At 38.9% G+C, this 24,509-nt stretch overlaps 1 protein-coding gene across 6 annotated transcripts in view; it reads right to left on the bottom strand.

The window, feature by feature from the left end:
• Window positions 1-24,509, bottom strand: part of syt1a (synaptotagmin Ia) — a 209,533-nt gene that overhangs the window by 43,397 nt on the left and 141,627 nt on the right. For all 6 annotated transcript variants that reach the window (XM_031313288.2, XM_031313289.2, XM_031313292.2 and 3 more), the window contains one exon: window positions 4,227-4,424. In XM_031313288.2, the coding sequence (XP_031169148.1) occupies window positions 4,227-4,395 (169 nt within the window). In that variant the 5' untranslated portion in view covers window positions 4,396-4,424. The remainder of the gene's footprint in view (window positions 1-4,226; window positions 4,425-24,509) is intronic.

The raw sequence follows: 24,509 nt of genomic DNA on the forward strand, positions 1-24,509 counted from the left end.
CCAGAGTGCACAAGAAAAAGCTTTTTTTAATATATATATATATATGCTGTTGTGGGACACAGAAAATGAAGACAACATAAATGAACATAAACATAAACAACATAAATGCTGTCTGGATTTTGTCAAATATAAAAAAAGAGACCTGCTCCTGTTTACAATTTTCAATGTCCTTACAAAGGTGGGACTTAAATATAAGGTTTGATAACAATGCAAGTTTCAAGTGTTCTTGAATTCTTAAATTAGACAAAATATAACAGATTGCTCCACTAGAGGCAACAAAACATATATTTGAATTTAATCGTTTTGCAGCTTGTAAAAATGTTTGTGAGTGCCTTTGGCTGCCTAAAAGCACAAACCCCCTAATAAAAAAAACCTTTATTTTCTTAAAATGTCAATCGCTTGTCTGTGTTATTTGGGGTAATGGCTGGTGGAGCCAGCAGTCATGGATCAAACAGCTTCTGTGCTCAGAGGTTAATTGTTACTGGGAAGTAAAGCCTTGGGTGTTTAGAAAACGCACTAAGAAATTCAATACACTGGTTTCCTTGGAGGCAACCCCTCTGCTCAATCTGAAGTCACAATATGGTTGAGTGTGATTACATAGTCGGAATTCACTCAGTGTGTGTGTGTGTGTGTGTGTGTGTGTGTGTGTGTTTTCATGTTTTTATGTTTTTGTGGACCTTCATAAATTGATAAGATGTATTTATTTTTGTTGCAGAAGGAATTGTTGTACACACATTTTGTGCACCACAATCATGTTGTTTTAATTATCACATATTGCTTCTGGTTTCCATCCCTTTAGGGGGGTGCATTTCTCTACTTCTTAAAATGTTATTTTTATTTAGTGTGTATATCCAGCAAAAAAAACTGGTTTCAGCATTTCCAGTGTGAGGATTTGCTGCTTTTCATGGTTTTACATCTGTGTAAATTGAATATTTCTGGGTTTTATACGGTTAAAAAAAAAAAAGGAATTTGAAGACGTCACCTCGAGCTCTGGGAACTTGTGATGGACATTTTTCACTATTATCTGACAATCCATAGACTAACAATCAACAGAATAATTGATAAATGCTCAACAGAAAAATGTAATGTGTTAGTTGCAGACCTACAGCGCATCAAAAAGAATGTGAAAACCATAACAAAACTATCTCTTTATGAATAGACCTCACCAAACTGGAAGGTGAGATTACTGGATAAAATATGCACGTAAACATACTGTATATTTGGGACTTTTCCTTGAAAATGTTTAGAATAGCTAAAAAAAAAGCAAACACAGGAAATGCAGAAAGACTGAGATAATGTCTGCTGGTTTTTAGATGCTTGAACCATCAGCCAACAGCTGGGGCCAAGGCAATAGCTCACATATATATGTCCTGCAGATCCTGATGGACAGAAATTCAGCAAGAAGTTAGGCCAGTCTGACAGCCCCATGCACCCAGCCTCAAAGCCTGCCTGGCTTAAACTGGGATATAAGCCCAAAAGAAAACCTTCTGCAGCAGCATTAGCTGAGCATGCAGCTTCTCCTCTCGCATATTCCTTGTTAAATCTGCCACCTGACTTTCTCTAGACAGTATCGATATTCCACGGAGTAAACAAGTCTGGGGTCATTCATCATCAGTTTGGCAGCACCTGGGAGCAAACACTGCTTTTGATTGAGGGGATGAGGTGAGAAAACAGTAATCTAAAACCCTGTGTAAAGGACAGATGTTTTTTTGGGAAGCTCTCAGATAACTTTTCTGCCTAGGGTATACAAAAAGAAGCCCAGATTTAGTTTTTTTCCTCCAGATTACAATGTAAAGATTTGGAAGCAATAATAAATCGTCTACTTTTAAAGATGATGTGGACAAAATTGTCAGGCTTGGGCTAGATGCTGAAGGAATAGCAATACATTTGCAAAACCGAGCTAAAGGGGAATTCAACCTCAGCCCCATATTGGAATCACAATAAGGAACATCGTTGACCCTATTTATTTACCCTTGGCCCAAAGCACACAAATCAAAACGTGTTTTCCATTAATGAAAATGTGTTATTCAAGAACACGTGAAAGATAAAGCTTACTAGCTGAAACCATGAGTTATCTGACAATAAAATTAGTTCTCTGGAAAGGGGAGCACGACTGGTGGTGTCATTTGTGTCTTTGCCACAGAAATAGGTCTTCTCTTCCACAGTAGCTATTTCCTGTTGTGAGAATTACTTCCACATGAGCCTGTGGATATATTTACCTTTAGATTCTTGCTGAATGAAAAAAATCATTGGACCTCCACACAGTGCTTTATCCTGGATGACACCATACAACCATATTCTCGAAGACCTAATACTGCAAAATTCTTCAGGCAAAAACATGTAGCTGTGGAAATATTTAGTTGGAAGGTTCGGTGATAAAAGGACAGAATGTCTAACCTGACTCTGCCAGATGGATTGCTTGGCATTTGCTTGGCATATCCATCTGGGAGAACTTTTGGGAAGGGGCGAAAATACTGGTTAGCTGATTGGATAAACCATCTGTCTATCACCACCTATGTTGGTGATAGATGGGCCAAATCAACCAATCACATCAACGATATATCAAACTCTTGCCGAAACCAGTCGGGAGAAGAGCAAAAACATCTTTTCCTCCGAGAAAAGCCTCCAGTACCGTTTTTTGCTCTTCTTTCAATGAAGGAATACTTTCTAATTCGGATAAAACTTGCGTGATAGCTACGCTCATCTCATCCGTGAAAGCCGCCATGCTGTTTAGACTGAACATTGGAGCTTGCGAGATCAGGACGGTCTCACGAGGCTACAGAATGTCTGCCTCAAAAGAAGTTTTTCCTCCCCACCGTTGCACTAAATGCTTGCTCTTGGGGGAATTGTTGGGTCTTTGTAAATTATAGAGACCTACTCTATCTGTAGAGTGTCTTGAGATAACTCTTGTTATGATTTGATACTATAAATACAATTGAATTAATTGGTGTGTTTTATTATGTGGAAATGAAGAAACAGTGACATAGAGCACAAGTAAGATAAAAAGACTGAAAATCTAACAGCAAAAACTAAAGCCAGTTACGCACAATTTAGCAATTTATCATGTCAAACTCTTAAATCATTGCTGCCAGATGTTAATCTCCACTCAAATAATTTAGTTACTTAACTCCATCTGAGCCATTCAGTGCAAGAAATACTTGAATTTGTTGTTGACTCATGCAAGACATGTAGTAAATTATTTGTTCACCTGATTCACTGAAAGTCTTTTATCAAAAGCACGAGTAATACTGGCCTATCCTTGTGCGTCATCAACAAAAGTTCACTCACACTTGAATAATGTTTTGAGTCATGGTCACACTAGAATCACACTGAATGGATTGAGTGGTTTGAATCAGAGGGAATGTATTTATAGACATCACATGTAATTGCGAGGCTGCTGAAAAACAGCATTGATGAAAGCTGTAAAGCCTTTTTAATATATTTTTTGAAATGTGACGTCAGAGCTAATAGTGGCCAGTCTAAAGTACTTACATAAAGGACTTGCATATTTCTGTGATACGTTTATTTTGTATGTATCAACATGTGGTTTACGCATAGAAAGTAACTAGTTTTACCTGTTTTCCTGTTACACTTCTCAGGAAACGGGAAATAGTTTGGATGTGTATTTCCAGTAATCCCATTTCCCGGGATTAAACCCTAGTACATACATACATGAGTGCGACAACCATTTCAAGACACTTTTGACCTGACGAAGATCCAACTGGGATGGAAACAAGGTCTGTTTGGATGAATTGTGTGGTTTTGGAGTCAGTGTTTTTGAAGGGGCAAAAACACATCATGAATGTAAAAGTTGTTAAAAATTGAAATTACCAATTATTTTCACTATTGTATGTTCTGACGATTATTTTTGTGATTAAGTCAATAATTGTTTGGTTTACAAAATGTCAAAAATAGTAAAGAAAGTCCATCACAATTTCCCAGAATGCAAGGTGGCACAGCTGTGGTCTGCTGAAATCCGCTGGATGACGCAAAACTTGTCACGGAGTTCCACTGAGATTTCATCAGACCACAGCTGCTCTAAGCTCCGTGCACTGGCGCCACGAAGGGAAGGCACACGCTCCTCGTCTTGAAATTGTTGTACCAACAGTCCAAATATTCACTTTACTATCACAGAAGACTGGTTGGGTCACTTATCAATAAATTAACTATTTGTTTCAGCTCAAAAAATGGCCCACTGTTATACCGGAGAAAGTAGACACACTTACATGGGATTTTGTTCAGCTCATTCATGAACTTGTCCTTCAGCTTGGAAAATGCCTCATCCTTCTCACCGGTACCCGGGCTGGCCATGTTGGTGGTGTTGGAGCCAGCTGTGGAGGAGGAGGCGGTGGTGGGCTCAGGCGCCGCCAGTGCTTCCCTTCGACTCTCAGTCATTATGGCGATACTGGGCAGCCAGACAGATGCTGTACAAGTGGAGAAAGAGAAAGACCAAACAGAGTGGGTTAGATTTTTTTTTTTGTTTGCCACTGTGACAGATGCATGTCAGAGGCAGCGAGCACGCCTTGTCAGATGACTGAGTTGATGCAGACCGTGTGAGCAGCTGCTGGCTCAGCCTGGGTAAACATCAGCTTGGGTCCAGAATGAATTGGCCAGCACGCTGAATTCAGAACAAAGCTACTCACTCATTGCTTAAACTCCAGATTAGCATCACAGAGCAGAGATAAAATGATTATTTATTACTCCCATACAACGCAGGCAGTAAATCACAGCACTGGTACTGGCTTAATTGAAATTCTGTGCTATTAGAAGTCAACCGAAAGCACAGTTAATAATGTTGCAATGAAGGGAAGATTACTCGTCCACTATCTTATCACACCATGCTGTTTGTACACAACAGGTGTATTTACTTTACATTCAGGCCTTTTTGTGAGGGGGACGAAGGAAACAATGTGCGGTTTATGTTAACCGGTGATTTGTATACGTTTGTATGTGTGGATACAGTCATGTATAATGTACTGTATGTCACAGCAGCCTCACCCCTGAACATGTTAGTCATCACCTCACTATCATCGTGGAAGGATGGTTGAAATGAAGTTTCAATACTGCCAACAGAATGAGTCACTTACAATATATTACTATAACATTAAAGACTCTGTGACTTCATGGTGTTATAAGAACCAAAATATATACTCCTCTGCATTTTTGCTTTATAAATAACTAAAACACTTAAAAGCTGTGGTAGGCAATTTGTTTTGGTGTCGTTGGGCAACAAATAGGGCTGCACCATATGAGGAAAATATCTAATTGCAGTTATTTTGACTGATATTGCGATTGCGATATGATTCACGATATTGGAGGGAATGATGACTTTTGTATTTATATTCCCATTTTCATTGAAAAGTATTAAAATTAAAAAAATTAAAATGATTATAGTGTGATTTTTGCGAGGATCTGTACCAAACAAAGATTTTTTTCTTTAGCCTGTACTATACCCTTTTTGGCCGGGACGTCTCTGCAGTGCCCCAATACTTAATTCAGAATGGTTTGACACATATTTAGTATTTTAACAAATTTTGCGCCCCTGTTCAGGAAGAGGTCTCCCTCTACTTCAAATCGTGGCGTTTTTTTTTCTTTCTACCCACTGTAGCTTTAATCAGTTAAAAAACAATAGTTGGAGATTCTTTTTTCCCTTAGTCAACTAATCGAGTCTTTCTACTTATTAGTTTCTCTCTGTAAGGAAACTGTGTAAACAAGTATGTACTGGAGGATAAATCTACACATATTAGTTTTACCTAAATATTGCCATGCATAAAACAGCATGCATGAAATTTGGAGGCTGACAAACATTTAAAATATATAATAAAACTGAATATTAATTATTATTAATTTCTATGAAAACATGTTTTGATTGGAAAATAAAGAATTATTGACATAAGTGACTGTTAGTCAACACAGGCATCTTTCAAGTGTTGTGTACTACTTAGTATCATGACACACGACGTTGGGCAAAGCTGTAGCGCTGTGACAAATCTACTGCAAATAAGAGCTATTTATTGTCCACTCTTTCTGTGCAGGTTATTATATGTAATTTGGCTCTGTCACCATAGTAATCAAAGAGGATAATGGCATACTAAAGTTGTAGAGCTTTTCCACTAGTACACAGTGAAGGTTGATGGCCTAATTCTCCTCCTTTGCCACAGTACACATTACACTCATATTTTCCCATTTATAGTATTGTTTCACAGAGGGCATTGCACTGGTGTCGACAGAAACACTTTTAAAGGCGTTTATGTGATTGAAAAATCGAATTCTTATCCACAGAAAGGCCTCTAATGATATACGTTTTCTAAACCTCAAAGAGCTGAGCACAAAATGTGGTGGCAATTCATCGTAATATAATCTTTAAAAAAATGAAGGAAAAAAAAGCTTCAGAGAGCTGAAATCCAATTCATGTTTCTTCGAACGTATACAATTAAGTTTGCAAAGGCAGCGAGGCAATTTCGACTGAATTACAGCAGAGATATGAAGTGTCTTTTCAATATTTGTGCTTCTCAGATACAGTTTAACTATATCTGGACACTTTATTTGGGCGTTTCATTCTCCGGAATAATAGACAAAGCGGATTTAGTACTAATTATTAGTTTTACAATAATTCTCTAGGGAAAAAAAGCAAACTATGATCTGCTGTTGGCCACTATGCAGCTTTCACAGAGTACTTGTGTGCAGCATATTCCCTTGTTTACTTAGTTCTGACTGTAGTTGGTAGGGAAGGTGAAATCATTTCTCATTCTCTGAACTGTATTCCAGATTTCCCAGCCGATCTGGGAATTCAGTCTGGCAACCAGCCACAACCCTGTTTCTATCAAAACTAGGTTATCACCGTTACTGTTGAGACTAGTGCCAGCAAGAAACGCAATCAGCTAGATTTATAAACAAAGAACATTTATCTGTGCTAAAATTGATTGGCCATCACATACATGAAGGATTGTTCTTGGGAAACTTGGAGGATATTACTTGCATTTATTTCAAGCTGTCGACTGGTAATTGGATCCCAGAGGCAATGAAGAAAACGCCTACTATATAGCTCAACTAGGGCTCAGTGGTTAGCACTGTCGCACGACAGCAATTAGGCACTCTTGAATACTGAGATCAATTTCTGGTGAAGAATAGAGTTTGCATGTTCTCCCTGTGTTTGCATGGGTTTCCTCCCACCACCAAAAACATGTATGTTAGGTCAGTGCCCCAGACTGGAGTCAGTCCCTGTGGCTGCTTCTATAGGCATATAGAATGGGTTAAATGTAGATGATAAATGACATTTCTTCGTGAATGACAAGAAAGGCACCTTTAACCTTTTCAACAGTGTTGCAGAAGTTAAAATCCCATTAATATTCAAGGACTTTTTGATTATTAAAGGTCCAATATGTAATATATTTACTGTAATAATCCAAAAATGACCCCAATGCGTCATCAGATATTAAGGAAACATGCTAAGTTGAAATACTATCTTTTCTGACAACAATGCTAAAGCCAGTATTTTCTCCTTTTGAAATTTCCATTCCGTGACGGAATTTCTGCTTGTGTTTTGGCCTGTGTGTTGTTATCATCTACCCAGTTTGACATCCAGGCCGGGTTGCCAGATATACCTGTAAAAACGCAAACCCAGCGCGCTAAAACCCAGGGCATGTTTCCAACAGTTGCGTGACCAGAGTGGTAACAAATACCTGGGTAAATATTAAAGATGTATTTGAAAGATGGAGACAGCTTAGAGCCCAAAAGGATGCAAAGTTGACTAATTTCTTCCTGAACAGGTAAGCATTAACATCAGGCTAATTTATCACGGCTCCAAGGGACGGGCATTTTATGTCATTTCAACATTCGTGTATTCAGACTGAATTATATAGCTACACGAGTTGTTACTTGCAAAAACAATTGAGAAACAGCTAGCAAAGTAATCCCAACTGGTCCTGGCTAACACCGCCATGCTAACCCTGCTAACTGCTAACATTACCGGCGGGCCACGGCTGTTTACAACGTGTAGCCTGTTCAGCGGCCGTAGCCGACAACGGTGAGTTATTTTAAGCCAAGAGAGGGGGGCTGTAAATCAGGAAGAGAGGACCATGAGTTTGCAGTGTGTTTAGCAATCGTTGCCGTAATTCTAAGCAAATACATTGTGTTCAGTCGGGTGGAGAGGACGGCAAGGTAACGTTAGTGTTATTTTTAGCGGTTCCTATCGTAACGTTAGCTAATTCTAAGCCGAGGAAGTGTGTCTGTCCGCCGGGTGGAGAGGATGGCGAGGTTGTTGTGTTCTAGCGGTTCCAACCGTAATTCTAAGCCTAGGAAGTGTGTCTGTCCGTCGGGGGGAGAGGACAGCGAGGTTGTTGTGTTTTTAGCGGTTCCTACCGTAATTCTAAGCCAAAAAAGTGTGCCTGTCAGTTGGGTACAGAGCTCCGCGTGAGCACGGGCTTTTATGACTGTCAATATAGCCAGAATCTAACGTTAGCTACTCCGCTGTGCTGTTAAATAATTTTCTATGTGAGACAAGCGTCTAGTAACATTGTTGTGGATGCTGCTGTTTCAGCCTGGCAACCTCCGTGAACTTCGAATCTGGGGAGGAGGAGACGACTCTCTCCAGTATTTTGAATTTGTACTGCAGTAACTATTTTAACAACTGTCAGTATTACATATTGCACCTTTAACCATCCAAGAGAGTGTGAAAACAATGGTTTATGCTCATGTAGAAGCCACAAGTCCATATGACATCAACTTTGTTTTAACACAGACATGTTTTTTTCGTGATGTCATGGAGAACTACTACTGTACACTACCCTCGCTACCGTGGAAAATGTTATCGTGGAAATGTTATCGTGGAAATGTTAACCGCAGCCACAAACAGCTAGTGAGTTAGTGCTACCACTGAACTTCATGATCATTACACAGTCCTGTACCTTTGCCTTTTTTTGCGTTTTTCCAATATTTCTGCGCTGAATCAAATGTTTTATAGTCACGATTTATTTTGTAGCTGGTTGGCCTAGATCCAAGCTCAAAACTCTTTATATAATGATTTTTTTTTGTGAACGAATGTAAAAAATGTACTCGGTGGTCACTGTTGAGCTCTATAAATGACATATTCCCAGTTATTGCTAGAAATGTGGGTGTATATTTTACCTCATAGTTGGCAGACAGCAACAGAAAAACTTAAAGGGTCAAAGCAAAAGAATAACATTATCAGTGCAGTTAAACCTGATTTAATCTGAAATTTGGTTAATCCAAAGTTTTGTCTTAACCTTGAGGTTGAGATGCATTTAATATATTTTAAGTTACAAGAGGATATAATTTATGTTCAAGCACTTTGATGCTACATTGACATTATCTAAATATATAGTGAATATGGACTGTGTTCTGGGAAAGTGGTATTTAGAGATTTTAAAGTTGTTTTTCAATGTGCGTCAGCAAGTGTAGCAACATCACATGAATGACATTAATGGACAATGCACACTGCCATTTTCTTTATCAGTTGACTCTGCATATCTATCAAAGAGCAGAAAGACTCCGCTGCAGCAAATATTACACATCAACCTCCCAGTCAGCACCATGGACGGTGGATGTTTTATGTGTACATCAAACACACATGCTACTTTAAAAGTCAATAATAACCAGATAAAGCAATACTAATTATCAATGTCATGACGTCAAACTTATACTTATAGGGTTCTACCACAGGTATATGTATGGAGAATTAGATGCTGTATGTACAATTGTCAGCAGACCAAAGTAAAATAAATCAAAGAACGGCCCATGTTTCCACACCTTAATCAATGTCCTTTTGTGAAGAGATCTAAATACAAACACTGACATTACATCAATTAATCGGGACATTACATGATGTTCAACAGAAATCGCATTTGGAGCAAATAATACAAAACATCAAAGAACCAGAGGCAATAAGATTATTCAAATTCAAACACCGGCTGGAGAAGAAGCATGAGGAGACTAAAAGTGGCATACTCTAATCCCATAACACATTTAGTGACGCCAACCAGTCTCACCAGAAGATGAGGTAGATTATTTCTGCTGTTGGCTTGAACTTTAAAATGGGGCTGTACTTGACATGCAGAACACTAATATAGCAGAAAAAAAAATATTTGCTGTGTAAATCCATAGTGGAGTTATGGCGTTCTGAGCAGAGAATGAAGTCACACTCCCTCTGTGAGTGTTGTAATCCAAGCTTCTCTGTTCTTTGTTTTGATAGCCGGTTCGGCCACGTGTGCGTGTGAGTGCATGTGGCTGTGAAAAAAACTTGGTATTTCACATATTGGGGAATTGTCTGTGAGAGCCATGTGGAGGCATCACAACATCACAACTGTTTTTTGCAGTATTTCGAGTACATAAGCATATAGTCTATGCACTTGTATATGTATACAACTAAAATGACTGTACCGTGACTCATAACATAGTTTTCTTTCTTGGTTTTCTTAATGGAAAAGTTCATATAATTACAGACTTGATTCATATGTCCTAATGATAAGAAAAACCAGGGTTTGTAAACAGAAGTCACACAGACTGCCAAGTAGCTCGTTAATTAGAGAGACTTCGATAAACCGTCATTCGTCCAGCTTAGTTATTGGCAGTGGGGGTGTCAAAACAAATCAGATTTTCTTCATCTGATTTTCAATCTTATTCCCAGTTACCTATACTATCCAGAACACCCAATCTTAAATTTCTTGGTAACACTGAGTTCAGCTGTAGAAGCCTATTAACCAACCAATTCTGATGTCAGATAGTGGAAAAATGACATTGTAATATGACTGATAACCCCATTTTAGGCAGCTAAACAACTTCTTAGTATACATTTATCCTGGATAACATCTAACACTATAACATGAAGTTATACTTAGGCCCGTTGCTAAAGTCCACCACTGAGTAAATAAAACAAAGAGAGGCAGAAGAAGTGGTGTTCTGCCACCAGCAAGCATGGCTCAGTAGTGGCCAATTAAGCTGGATGGGACAATTAGCATCAGAGTCACCAGAAACCAGTAGGTTGAGCTGACTGGTAGTTAGAAACTTAGTGACCTCTGGTCCGGCACAGTGGTAGTCCCAGTGTGTGTGACAAAAGAGTGTTTATAACGTTCTTTAGAAATAAACTAGAGAAAAAAAAACACCTTCAGACCACTGCAATATGGCTTGGCCAGGCACTCCAGTGAACACCATTGGTGGTGTTTGCCAAGAAAGCCAATGAAGGATCATATCCTGGCACTGCCCTAGCCACTTCAACTGGTTGGACAGGTTGTATGGACAGAGTACGCCCTATTCAGTAGGGTAAGATCTAAGGGTAATAGTAAATAATTTAGGCCAAAAGTTTCAACAAAAAGGGGCTCCATGTGTAGGAGGAGACACAATATACAATTGGCAATGACAGTGGCTGTTAAGAGTGGAAAAGACAACTGTTGCCAAGAGAAACAAATTACTGTAACATAAAGTATCTGTGGTTGTATGATGTAGTAAAACTGTAAATCACTGGCTCTGTTTATACCTTGGAAACCGTATCCAGGTAGCAAAGCTAATATGAATCGCTGGTTGACAATGAAGGTTCATTTTGCCTCCACCTTGCAACCACACGTAATTAATAATTGTTCAGCTGTTACGTGTTGAGTACATGTAATGTCAACTGTATTTACACAGTCGTCAGCCAAACACAAGACATGAGGAGCTTATAGGCTGACAACCACGTAAACATACTCTCGCCTTTAAAAGGGCTCATTTGAGAGTTTGCCTTGAAGATCCTCACTAGCACATGTAGATATTGTGTTGGAGTTTTAATTGCCCAGACAGACCCTTCATGCAATTAGCACCAACATGTTCCTTTAAGCTAAAACATGACTTCTTTGCCCTATTTAATCTTCTCTGATGTTCATTTATAACCATACAGACATCAATAAAACAGTGGAAAATGACTATCAATCTTGAAAGTGATACATGGTCTTGTTTAATTATCCTACATGTAAGTTATTGCTGAAAATTGGTATTCATGTCCTTACACAGTTCTCCTGTACTTACATTTTCAGTTGCTTAAATTGTGTACATTTCGTGCCACCAAAGGTTTTTTTTATAATCCTGCTTTTATATCAATTATCACAGAGGAGATACTTGTAATATACTTGTGGAAAAAATTTACCGCGGAAAAAATTCTCTTTGTTCTCTTTGTTTTGTTAAAAAGTACAGAGTCGCTGGTGGGATGAATCAGATTCTTTAATACGTGCGGCACGGGAGAAGACCTGAAGTGTTCTCTCTCATCTCTTCAACTGTTCTTATATACAGTCCAATATCTTCAAGTCACCAAAAGGACAACAGTTGCTGTCCTCATGACATTTACACATAGACAGTAAAATGAATGGACAATGTGACGCCGTAGACTTTGACTGAGACCAGTGAAGTCTATTAGAAGCACTTTTCCAGTGATGGCTGAGCGTTACTGCGCAGCCTCAAACTGAGCTTGACGATGAGATGTGACGTGAGCAACCCGTCTGAAAGTTGTAAGTCTTCTGGTAGCTGTGCCAAGAGAAATCTCAATCATTCCCAATCTTGCAAAGATGGAAAGCGTAGGTATGGAGATAACATAGGCACAGGCTAATTATTGCTAACTAAAATGCTAGTTAACATTAGTAATTAAAGTTAAACAGCTAATGTAAGTCGAAACTGCCTTCGAGCTTCTCCTGACTATATGGTAATTTTTCTACTATGCGACAGAAAGTCGCATGGTTATGACACAATCGTTAGCCTATTTTTACAAAAACGTCTGCTACGGAGCCATAACGTGAGGTACAAGGTAATGGAGCCTTTTATACATTGTCGTGTTTCTTTAGAAATAAACAATGGACAAATAGAGTCTTTAAATGCTGCAGATGTAAAGTAATTTGCTGTAAAAGTGACGCCAAAATGAATGGCAGTCAATGGGATGCTAACGGGAGGTGATGGCTTGTTAGCCTCCGAAACTCCCCATTGGAGGTACGCTTTTCAGATGCTCGCTTACCCCCTTGATTTTACAACATACATTTCCTGAGCTCTTTTCCTGAAATCACAAGTTATGTTAATGTACTTCTCAATACCCTTTGATGTGCAGAAGAACTGCCCACAATGTTATCTCCTAATTATTTATCCGGAAAACATAGTCCTTTGATAATATGACACTTTGATTTCTGTCTCTCAGTTAAATATCTAAAATCCCTCAGACTTCATCAAATTCACTAATGAAATAAGCTACAATCTACAATCTAAAATGTTTAATTTTCCACCTACTGTACTTTACAAACATATTACGCTGCTTTTAGTTTGTCTTACAAATGTTGTCTTGATAAATGTATCTTGAATTATAAAGTGGGTCTAATCCTTTGTCTTTCATATTCATGTCTAACCATAACCATACTAGACATTTAGGACTATATATAACTGTAGACATGTGACACCAGCACACCAACACCACTAAAATGAAATAATAATGTGTTTTTAGATGAAATTAGATTGATAAAACCAAGTTTTAATCTCTTGTGTTGACACTGAACTCTGTGAACAAAAGCAATTCTGACTGAGCTGCTGGCATGAGGCGGGCCACACAATCACTTCAGGTTTACCAGCTGCTGTTTTCCAACAAACTGCGAAAGCATAATATCACTGCACTCTCCAGCTGTGATTTGAACACTTAGCTAGCACTTCTTTAACCACATCTTTGTCTGTCACTTGTTTAACAACATCTTTGTCTGTCACCAACACACATTTGAAAAATAATTCCAAAGAGACAAAAATAACACTAACTAGTTTACAAAAAGTAAACTTATAATCTAATTTAACTCCATGCCCACGCCAAGAGTGGCAATGAACCTTCTCCTGCTGTGACCAAAACAGCCATTGGTTACCTTGGCCCTCTCAACCTCCCCCTTTGTTGCATGGACGCCTACGCATGTCCATGTTCATTCAGCCTCCCTTTGGTCTCCCTTTGAAATGCTGCAAGGTTAGTGTGGGGGCTGAGTCATTGAAAGGCATGCTTGGCGATGACAGAGATACTTCAACACAGGCGAGGACTTTTAGGGAGCATAATGACACTCTGCAGAGTGCATGTAGGAGGCTTCCTCTATAGAAAAATAATTGATCATACCCTGACGGTGGGCTGCACATAGGCTTTCACTCAATATTTCCAAGTGAGCTTATGTCTGATGTGAGGAACTAAAATGCGAACATGATGGTTTACCATGCTTGTACAAGGATGTGTTATATACAAGGTGCGACATTTTCAACGACAATAATTACCCTAAAGAATTCAGCAGGCAGTGGGTGCAAATGTTTATGTAAATGACACCATTCATTTCAGAATGAGACATGCATCTGAATGATATAATTTTCCAAGCTTTTAAATCACATCATTTTCCTTAGGATGCTGATGCTTCTCAATCTCCAAACAAAATGTCAAATAAAAAAAACCCAAATGTGAGTATGTGTGTGGAGGACCACCCATGGAGCCTGTTATGCCTCTTGCATCAGGCTTCACATCACTGGCAAAATGAAAGATTAATTCAGCTCAGATTTGCACCTTAATGACTACTCGGCCCTTCAAGCATAAAACTTCTGCATTATCTCCACTGTCTGCAGTACCTCACAGCAGGCAGTCCACTTGAAGAGCAAGTGGATCAGGCCTTATTTATCTTTATGGAAAACCTGAGAGCCTTGTTGACCTTTTTCCTTTTCCAAGAGTTGTCATCGCTATGTAATCATATTGTATATCCACTGCAACACAGATGTTAATACCTGCCGTGTCTCTATTATGACCCACTTTGAAGACAGCTTTAAATAATGTTATTTTTGCACAAAATGGCTGCGTTTTCCCTTTCCCAGTCACACTGCAGCATGTCTGTTCCACTCCAATGATAAGGTGTCACATTCAATCTTCCCATATTGTAACCTGTGGTCGATATAAGCTAATTTAAAGGAGACATATTATGCTCTTTTTCAGGTTCATATATGTGTTTTGGGTTTCTACGACAACATGTTTACGTGCTTTAATGTTAAAAAAAAAACCACATTATTGTTCTCATAATGTCTGTCTGAATATACCTGTATTCACCCTCTGTCTAAAACGCTCCATTTTAGGGCCCGTCTCTTTAAGCCCCCCTCCCGAAAAAGCCCAGTCTGCTCTGATTAGTCGTGTTTACGGATCTTCCACATGTGCTTCCGGCATATCTGCACCGTCATTGCAGGCGGGAAAGGACTGTAACAGCACTGTAGCGGCACTTTCTACCAACATATAGCACAGTTGTGACAACACAACCGTACAGATGTCCTGACAGCTTGTTTAAAGGCACCGTTTTATATATGGGCAGTTTTGATACTTTTACAGTATTTATGCCATCCTGCTTTATAATTAAAAAAAGGCATGTAGCCTTGACAGCCCTCAAAAAGACATGGGAAAGGGATCTGAGTATTACACTGGATGATGAGGAGTGGGACAGAATCTGTAGGAATATTAAAACTATGTCATGCGATGTGAGGGTGCGCCTCATTCAGTTCAAGATTATGCATCGCTTCTATTGGACTCCCTCCAGATTGTTTGGAATTGGTCTGAAAGACGCACCAAATTGTTGGAAAGGTAAGACAGAGGACGACCAATTACTTCATGTCCTATGGTCCTGTGATAAGGTCCAGGAATTTTGGACCGGGATACACGATAACCTATGTCGGATTGCAGGGACCCAGGTTCTATTCAGCCCAAGATTATTTTTTGTTCTGGGAGATGGGTCAATCCTAAGCGGGATGGATAAGCACATAAGAAGCTGGGTCCAGAATAGTTTAATAATATGTTTAATGCTACTAAGAAGCTTTGTGCTGGGGAGATACGTGTATGATGCGCTTACGGTGTTCTCATTAATACATATGTTTATTTGGTTTATGGTTTATTGTCTATTTTGTTACTATTTTGTTGAATGGTCTGGAATACATGTTCATGTTGCGAGTTGTATGCTTTGTATTTTGTTTAAAAAATGTAAATAAAAAATTGTTAATCACAAAAAAAAGACATGGAAATCTCACGTTTTACAATATGGGGCCTTTAAGAAAAAATATAAATATACATTTTAGAGACACTAGGGTATGAATTGATCTAACCTATTATCAATTTTCACAGTCACTTCCACCTTTACTACACTGCAGGATGCAATTCACTGCTTGTTTCCTCTTTCTTTTTTGCTCCAACAATCTCTTTGGAGGTGTGCCGCTCAGGTGCAAAACCCCAACCCAATTACAGTGCCGCCAGATGGCCCAGCAGGTCCCCAACCACAGTTGTGAAGATGGCACACAGCTCGCTCCTATCACCCCTCTCTCTCTCCATCTTTCTCTTGTGCTCGCTCTCTCCCTGCCTCTCTAACTGGGTCAGCTCCCTTGCTCTCTTTCTCCCCCTAGCATTCCTACTTTCTCCTCCATCATCCTTTCATGTTTTCTTTTCCCACACCAATGGATTTTTGTCTCCCCAACCTGGGCAGTCGTAGTACCCTTAACGTGACCGTTTCTACAATTTTAAAAGCAATGAATAGATTAAGAGCAAACATGTAGACGTGAAATATGTCACCCCTTTCTTCAGTTCAGATTTGGACACCATGTTGGTATCATGTGGATTGCTCTGCTCTCCACTGGTTCCAGTTTTGGCGAGCTTTCTCGGTGTGCCGGGTGTTACATCTCATGCTGTTTGAGGAAGTGATAAAGCTGCCAAAAAAATCAGCCCAACCTAGGACTAATGCTGTCCATTTTGTCATCACATTCAATGTATGTCACAGATCAACTGTACAAGGAGAGCAGGACATACAGGCCTTTTGCCAATACCACTTCCCTCTTGTCGTTTTATTGGGTTTCATTAGGTAATTACCTAGTAAATCACCAATTAAACCCATTTTATCAAGAATTATCTGCTAATTATCGCAAAATGATGTGGCAGTTGTTATATCTCAGCCTAATTTTAACCAATTGAATACATGTTTGCACAGACATCGCAGTAAAAAGGGATAGAATCAATATGTTGAGTGCTCATCATCTACATGTATAAAATTGTGTGATAGTATTATGCATAATTGGGAATGGTAAGTCATAATTTCTTAGCCTGAAGCTTATTAGAATTAGGATCAAATAGAAGCATGTGTAAAACCATTATCTGCAATTACAGCTATTTTTTTTAAACACTTTCCATAAGAGAAAAAGTCTGTATATCTATGGAGACTTGTACTGTGGTTCATGATTCAGAATACATATGACTATAAATATGCCAGAAAAACAACATGAGAATAAACTTTATATTATAGTATATACCTGTAGGTTACATTGTAAACGTCCACCTCAAGGTCACTCAGAATCTGTGTCGCTCTAGGAAAACCAGAGTGATCACGCACACCTGTGGCTTATAAACCCGTGCTTGCCAGTCCTATTGGTGTGTCTTAAATAATTATCCACGTCATCTGTTGGGTGGGGACATTTCCCAGACATATGGAATATGTAGCATATGGAAAACATAGCTTTGACATCCAGTGAAATAAACTGAAGGATAACGTGTTCCTTTATAGGTGAAAATGTTCTTAAAGGGTAACTACCGTATTTTTCAACCTGGACCCTATTTTCCTATGTTTCTGTGTCTAAGTGACTGATGGGAACAACAATCTTTGACATTGGTCCAGTATTAAACAAGATCGCTGCAGTTGGCAGCGGCGAAACAAGCTACAATGTAAGTTAATAGGGCAATTGTCCAGCTTGTATTTACCTTCACAAAAGTGCTCTTTTTGCCACTGACAGGCTCAGATTAATATTCTAAGTGTCTGACAACATTATGGAAAGGATCCCTTCAGAGATAGACATTTAAAACCTCTTTGAGACCTTTCTGTTTAACCAGAAACAGCTCTGAAGTCGCTAGCGCTAAACCCACCAGACTCCATTTAAAAAAACAATACTTTTAGCGTGTATATAGCCAACATATTTTCACATGTAAATCGGTAAACTATGTGTTTATTTCAACCAAAACTAGTTAGACTCACTAGAGTTGTGATGGTTGGAAAAGTGAAAAGGCAACCCAAAACTGCTTTTTATTTTGTTTCTGTCGACTTTGAATGAAGCGTATTTTAGGATGTTAAAATTACTGTTTATTTACATGGAGTCTGGTGGGTTTAGCAAACACAATTTCGTGGATGTTTTTATGTTTAAAAAAAGGATCTTACTCTTTAACAGAAAAGTCGACCTCCTTAGAAATCCTTTCCATAATGTTGTCAGACACTTAGAATATAAATCTGAGCCTGTCAGTGGCAAAACGAGCACTTCTGTGAAGGTAAATACAAACTGGACAATTGCCCTATTAACTTACATTGTAGCTTGCTTCGCCGCTGCCGACTGCAGTGATCTTGCTTAATACTGCACCAATTTCAAAGACTGTTGTTCCCATCAGTCACTTAGACACAAACACAGGAAAATACGAGGTTGAAAAAAACGGTATTTAGCCTTTAAGCTAAATAAACCATTAAAACACACATTAGATTAGCTGAAACATCCATTGTTACAAAACTGCTATCGAATCTTTAAATCATAGTCCAAGTGAAGAAAGATGGGTTAATTGTAAATGTTAATGAATACAAAATAATTCTGCTTCAGTTAAATTGATGTCAAATTTAATAATTTAAAATTGCAAAGGCGAGGTCACCATTCAAAGGCTGACCTTCTCTGTCATTTAGAGACAGTGAGTAATTCAAAGGGACTTTTGACTTTTTAAACAGGAGGAGACTAATGGTGGCGTAAACGTTTCGTCAAAGACAAATCAAAAGCACAAATGCTGCCGTGGTGCAGGGATCAATAGTCTGGATCAATAGGGAAGTGCTTTGACTAAACAAGCGAAGACTCTTCAGTCTTACAGGAGCCAGAAATAAGTGCACACATTTCATTTGATGGATTGAAAGAATCAGTGGTTCGTAATCCCTTACTAACAATAAAATGCTAATGAAGTCATATTAAGTGCTTTCTGACAATTAACTGTGAGTTTTGATCATGTACTGGTGAACAGTTGCTAACTGTTATGTTAAACCAATCACAGGTTTGATTATAATTCCTGCTGTGTAAAGTAATCCTCAGGAAGACACTTTACAGATCTGGATAAACTAATAATCATAGCAAGGACACTTTTTTGATCCTAAGGGAGCGCTAACAGTGTAATTACAATAAATGACACAAAATAAACTCAAAGCAAATTAAAGCTTGTGTTTGCATGCATAATAGAGTGCTGCGTCAAACAATTAACACCATTATATGTTGAACTGGGGAGATATTCAGCATGTAAATTAGAATTTTTAAAAGTAATTCCATGCTTTATAGACCTTTTCATTATCCAACAGTTATGACTCACATGCTCTTTATTGAATGAATTTTGCCCTATGGTGTAGCATCAATAGTACATGTAGAAGAACAAGTGCCATTCAGGTCTGGCCTTAGTCATCGATGCCATCTAGCTAATGGCAGTAATGTTGTTGTTCAAGTGGGCTAAGACATGCTTTAATTTAATAACTTCTTTTGCATAAACACATCTCAATCATTTGTATCTGCTCTACATTCTGCACAAATTCAGACTACAGAAACATGTGCACATTTGAACAAAAAAATAAATCGTTATTTTTTACTCCCAATATAAGTAAACTACTATACGGATTTGAGTCTGTTCATACACATTTGCTTAATTGCACCCAGCCAGTTAAGGAAAAAAGACTTTAACCAAAGTATAAGCCAAGAGCTGGCTTACTTTGTGCATGAAGATGTTACTAATGAGTATTTTGGGTCATCCTAGTAGAAACAGCAATTCGTGCGTAAAGACTCAATATGCACCTCGGATCAACTCCAGATGCCTTTTCACTCTTTCCTGTCTTTGTTCACTTTCATCAAAGAAAAATATCCAGTCAACTAGCATCAAAACAATTGCTGTGTCAGTGCTGCTTCACAGGAAGAAGAAAAACTACATTTTATGAAGTCAACTGGCAGCAACACACGGCAAATTTCAAACCAGTTCAGCCAGATAAACTGACAAGAACGTCCAAGAAAAAACTCCAAAACACTGTTGCATTGATGATGCATGCAGGAAGAAAACCTAACAGTGCACCTACAATTTGGTAAAGTGCACGAGGAGGACATGAGTTAGTGAACTGGCACATTAATTACTGGCTGTCAGTCAAGAATCCGCCACCATCTGCCTGGACACACATTTGCGAGAGGATATTTCCAGACATTGTGGTCACACACACATACACACAAGGGGGGAGTCTCTTATGTATATAATAAGTCACATAAATGATTGTTAGGTGAGCTGCCTGCAGAGAACAGAGATAAGAGGAGGATGAGGAGGCCCCGTGGCCACTTCCCCTTGTCCAGTGCAGCCTCTTTACTCACCTGAAGCCAATCTCAGGGGGTAATGGAACTGGAAAAAGTTATTAACCCCGCTTTGCAGCAAGGGCAGGACAGCTCTATTAAGCCAGTGCACAAAGATTTCCCATTTTCAATTACTGCTTCCAAAGCGCTGAGGAAAGTTAGAAAAAGACTTGTTGTCTGCCAGAAAGAACGACTCAGGGGGCCACAGATCTCAGCAGCTCTTATCATCTAGTCTTTTTCCTCATACAGGGTAGGTCTGACACACTCCCTGAGTTGTTGGGATAGTTCAGTCTATTTATATGACAAACATCACAAGGCGGCACACCCACTGGAAAATGGCTCTGTCAGCACAGGGCTAAATGAGAGGCTTGGGAGTGGGAAGTGAAGAGAAACCTGATGGGGTCTTACATTGAGATGCTGAATCTGGCATTAAATGATGTTGCTATGATTTGAGTCAATAGCGAGACACTAACAAATTTAAAAAGAGCTCTCTGTAGGCAACCCAGGTGCAAATAGACTGTTCACAATTCAGCAATCAAACTAATCTAAGTCTGACACTATCAAGGCCTTTATTAGAAGAGAACGATATCTGCATAATGAGTGATGAAAGTGAAGCTGATTTCTTTATGCAAAGCCCTCAAAGCACTTTTTTCAAAAGAGGCATGGGCTGTTTCAAAGTGTAACAAAATACTGGTACCGTTAAATGCAACATTGTTTTTTTTCTGTTCATAGCAAACTAATTAATCATTATTTCATTCTATGATTCTCTTAGTTACAACTACAGCACTTTGGCTTAAAAGATGGAGGCTATGAAGACAGTATAAACAGCTAGTGTATTAACTTAAACATCTTTGTTGCTATGTGAACACCTTGCGGCTCAATAACGTAGTTAATTCAGTTTACCTTTGTCTTTTTGGTGCAAGAACCCTTCCAAATACAGCTTGATTAACTCAACACTGTTTGGTTCATAAAATGTTTGGAGCAACAATGTTTTAGATTAGATTAGATTCAACTTTATTGTCATTGTGCAGAGTACAAGTACAAAGACAACAAAATGCAGTTTGCATCCAACCAGAAGTGCAAAAAGAGCAGAAAAGTGCAATGTGATATTCAAGTATAGACAGGACAAGAAATATAGTGCAGTGTAGACAGTAGTGTACAGTTGATTAGCAGAAGGTGGTTTAGAGTAATATAAATTAAATATAAACGTGTGAAGTGTTTTGGCAGTTACCTTATAAGAGTAACATAAATATGGCTATGTAATATGAACAATGTATGAACAACATGTACAGATATGTGCAATGTAGCAGCAGTAACATTATAATAGTAGTAAAAATAATATAGATATATGCAGTGTATTATTATAAGAAAAACAGAATAAATATGGACATTCAGTATGAACCATATAGACAGATATGTACAGTATGTACAGTAGAGGTGTTGAACTTCATCAAATAATCGATGCATCAAATCGTGGACATGGATGATGCTGCATCGATAATCGGCCGGGCCATAATCGATTATTTCTGTTTACAATTTAATATAGGCCTAACAACCTTTCTGTTTACATATTCTGTTATGTTTTGCACATTCAGGAAGTGCCATGTGCTCAGTGCTGTAGTTTTATGTATCCAATTTTAGTATTAGAGCACTGCAGAATGTTTAGTTTTTGAAGCTTGAAAAGCTATGAATTAAATATCCTATATGGCTTTAATAGAAAAATGTATTTGACGCATCGTGACATCGAATCGAATCGAAGCCATGATAATCGTTATCGAATCGAATCAGGAGATCAGTGAAGATTCACACCTCTAATGTACAGCTATGTGCAGTCTATGTGGTTCATACTGAATATCCATATTTATTGTTTTTCTTATAATAATACACTGCATGTGTATTGTGTAATGTGTTCACCCAATAAGGGATTGAATGCATGAGTATGGCCATATGAGACTGGGATTTATTTAATTACTTTTATCACTTTATTAATTGACTTATTATGAAACTTCACATACATCATTTATTGTTTGACGGTGTAATCTTCTGTCGTCTTTGCGGTTATTTCCTTGTTTATCGTGCGTGTTTTGCTCTGTGTTTTGGGCTGCAAAGTCTAATTGCCCTTAGGGTGTTTATAAAAAGTAGTTTTAAGTGAAAAAGGCACAGGTAGTGGGAACTTCTCCAGTGGTTTCATGGAATCCTGGTGTTTCCTTTTGGTGAAACAACACAATACTTTCTTCTCAAACCGTCGGTGCACTTCCTGTTCAATCCATTTGTCTTTGAGTAACTGAGTCTTGAGTAGTTCTTACATAGTACACACACCTTCATTTCCAATTAAAAAAGGCAAAGCCTGCCGCAATAAAGAGAGAATACTATAAGGATTACTCTAGTTCTATTTGAGCATTTAGCTTTGGTTGGCCATCAAAGTTCCATTACTCACAAATTACTCACACAGTAACTGCTGGTGATCTGTACAGTAATGGTCCGTATTTTCTCGGCCTCCGCGTTTATAAGACAAACAACAGGAATCGAACACTACAGTTAGCTGGCTGGCCATGGTTGCGTGCTTACTTAACTGCAAGGCTGGAGTGGGCAGCGGGCAGGTGGGCGAGAGCCAGGGCTAATATAGCAGTGCCTGGGGAGTCATGTCTGTTGGAATCAGTCTGATGTGAAGGGCGAGGCCAGGGGCCATGATGCAAATACTAGTAGGTGAGTCATACAAAGAAAATGAGGCTATTTACCCAACCATTTTCTGCCTCTAGGGTCACCCTTCAGGGAAGTCTGCCTGGCAACCACTGGCCCTGTGACAGGCTGGGGGAGGCAGAAAGTGAGTGATGGTCAAGGAGCGAGACTGACCCTTGGAGCAGGGCAAGATATGTACTCCAAGGGGTTATAGAGAGTACTTCATTCTGTCAAGTGGAATAAGGTTTAAGATTCAGGACTGTGCTTGTAACCCAAAATAATCTAAGCTCATAAGGGGGTTTTTTATGTCACATTTTCAAATTTTTACATCTTTTTTTACAACTAATTGTGATAAGATATACATTTTTTGGAGTGATGTAGCTCAGAAACAACCTAAAATAAATGCCCTGTAGCTTTGATTTTATTTAGCTTCCAACATGCTTCTTCTTCTTCTTCTTCCTGCCCACTCCTTCACGCCTCCCTCTGCAGCACCCTACCTCCCGCAGGGCTCAGCCACAGATATCACAACTGACACGGTTAATCAAGGCAAATAATCAGGAGGGGAATTGTTGTGTGAAGTTGGGACTATCCCAAAAGGGAGCAACTCATTTCAGAATACCAAGGGTCATTATCACCTGGAGTATAACTATAAGTCTCCACATTCTAAAGGCCCTGAACACCACACAAGTGTTTTCAGTGAATCTGACTGATTAGACCTCTTCCCAGGACTGTGTGGGTGTGTATAGACTGACTGATTGACATCTTCCTGAGCCTTTTGTTAGCTCGGTTGCACATGTTAGGGCAGGACAAATGACAGCTTTATCGTTCTTGCTAGAAAAGATTTGTGACCTAATGAATTCCCATCTAAGCTCAGACCCACCTTTAACCTGAGCAGAGGTCTAACCAGCAAGAATAACTGAAAACACCTGTGTTTTCAGTTATTACCGGCTTTAAAATACTCATTGCTTTGCCTGTAAATACAAATAAAGAGATGGTTGCTGATTTTTTTTTCCATGGAGAGGAAGTGGTCTGTTCTTTCCTTTTCCTTGTTTGCTGTTCCTTTGGTTACAGATGACATAGCAGATGGAGCCGCTGCACTTCCCTATTTGTTGTCATAGCCTTTTGTCATTTGGTCTATGGTGTCCATGTCAAAAAGACATGTCCCCAGAGCTGTTAATGTTCTCCAACAGACAGCCCTTCAAGTGTATTTGCAGACACTTTGCAGCTGACCTTTTAATTCTGTTTAGAGTGTGGAGTGTGCGCAGTTTGCTGATGATGTTGCCTTGGATCGGCTCAAACAGGAAACGGTTAAACACCTGGTTCATAAGTTGATGAACATACGCTATCTCATCGAAATTGTCACATAAAGTGTTTCAAAGTGCAAAGAGGAGGTATTTCGTCTAAGTTGTGTTAAAGAAGAGGCAGCTCACACCCAACACTTTCCCGTGGCCTGA

Source organism: Sander lucioperca, chromosome 20, assembly GCF_008315115.2.
Source record: "Sander lucioperca isolate FBNREF2018 chromosome 20, SLUC_FBN_1.2, whole genome shotgun sequence".
Classification (NCBI taxonomy): domain Eukaryota; kingdom Metazoa; phylum Chordata; class Actinopteri; order Perciformes; family Percidae; genus Sander; species Sander lucioperca.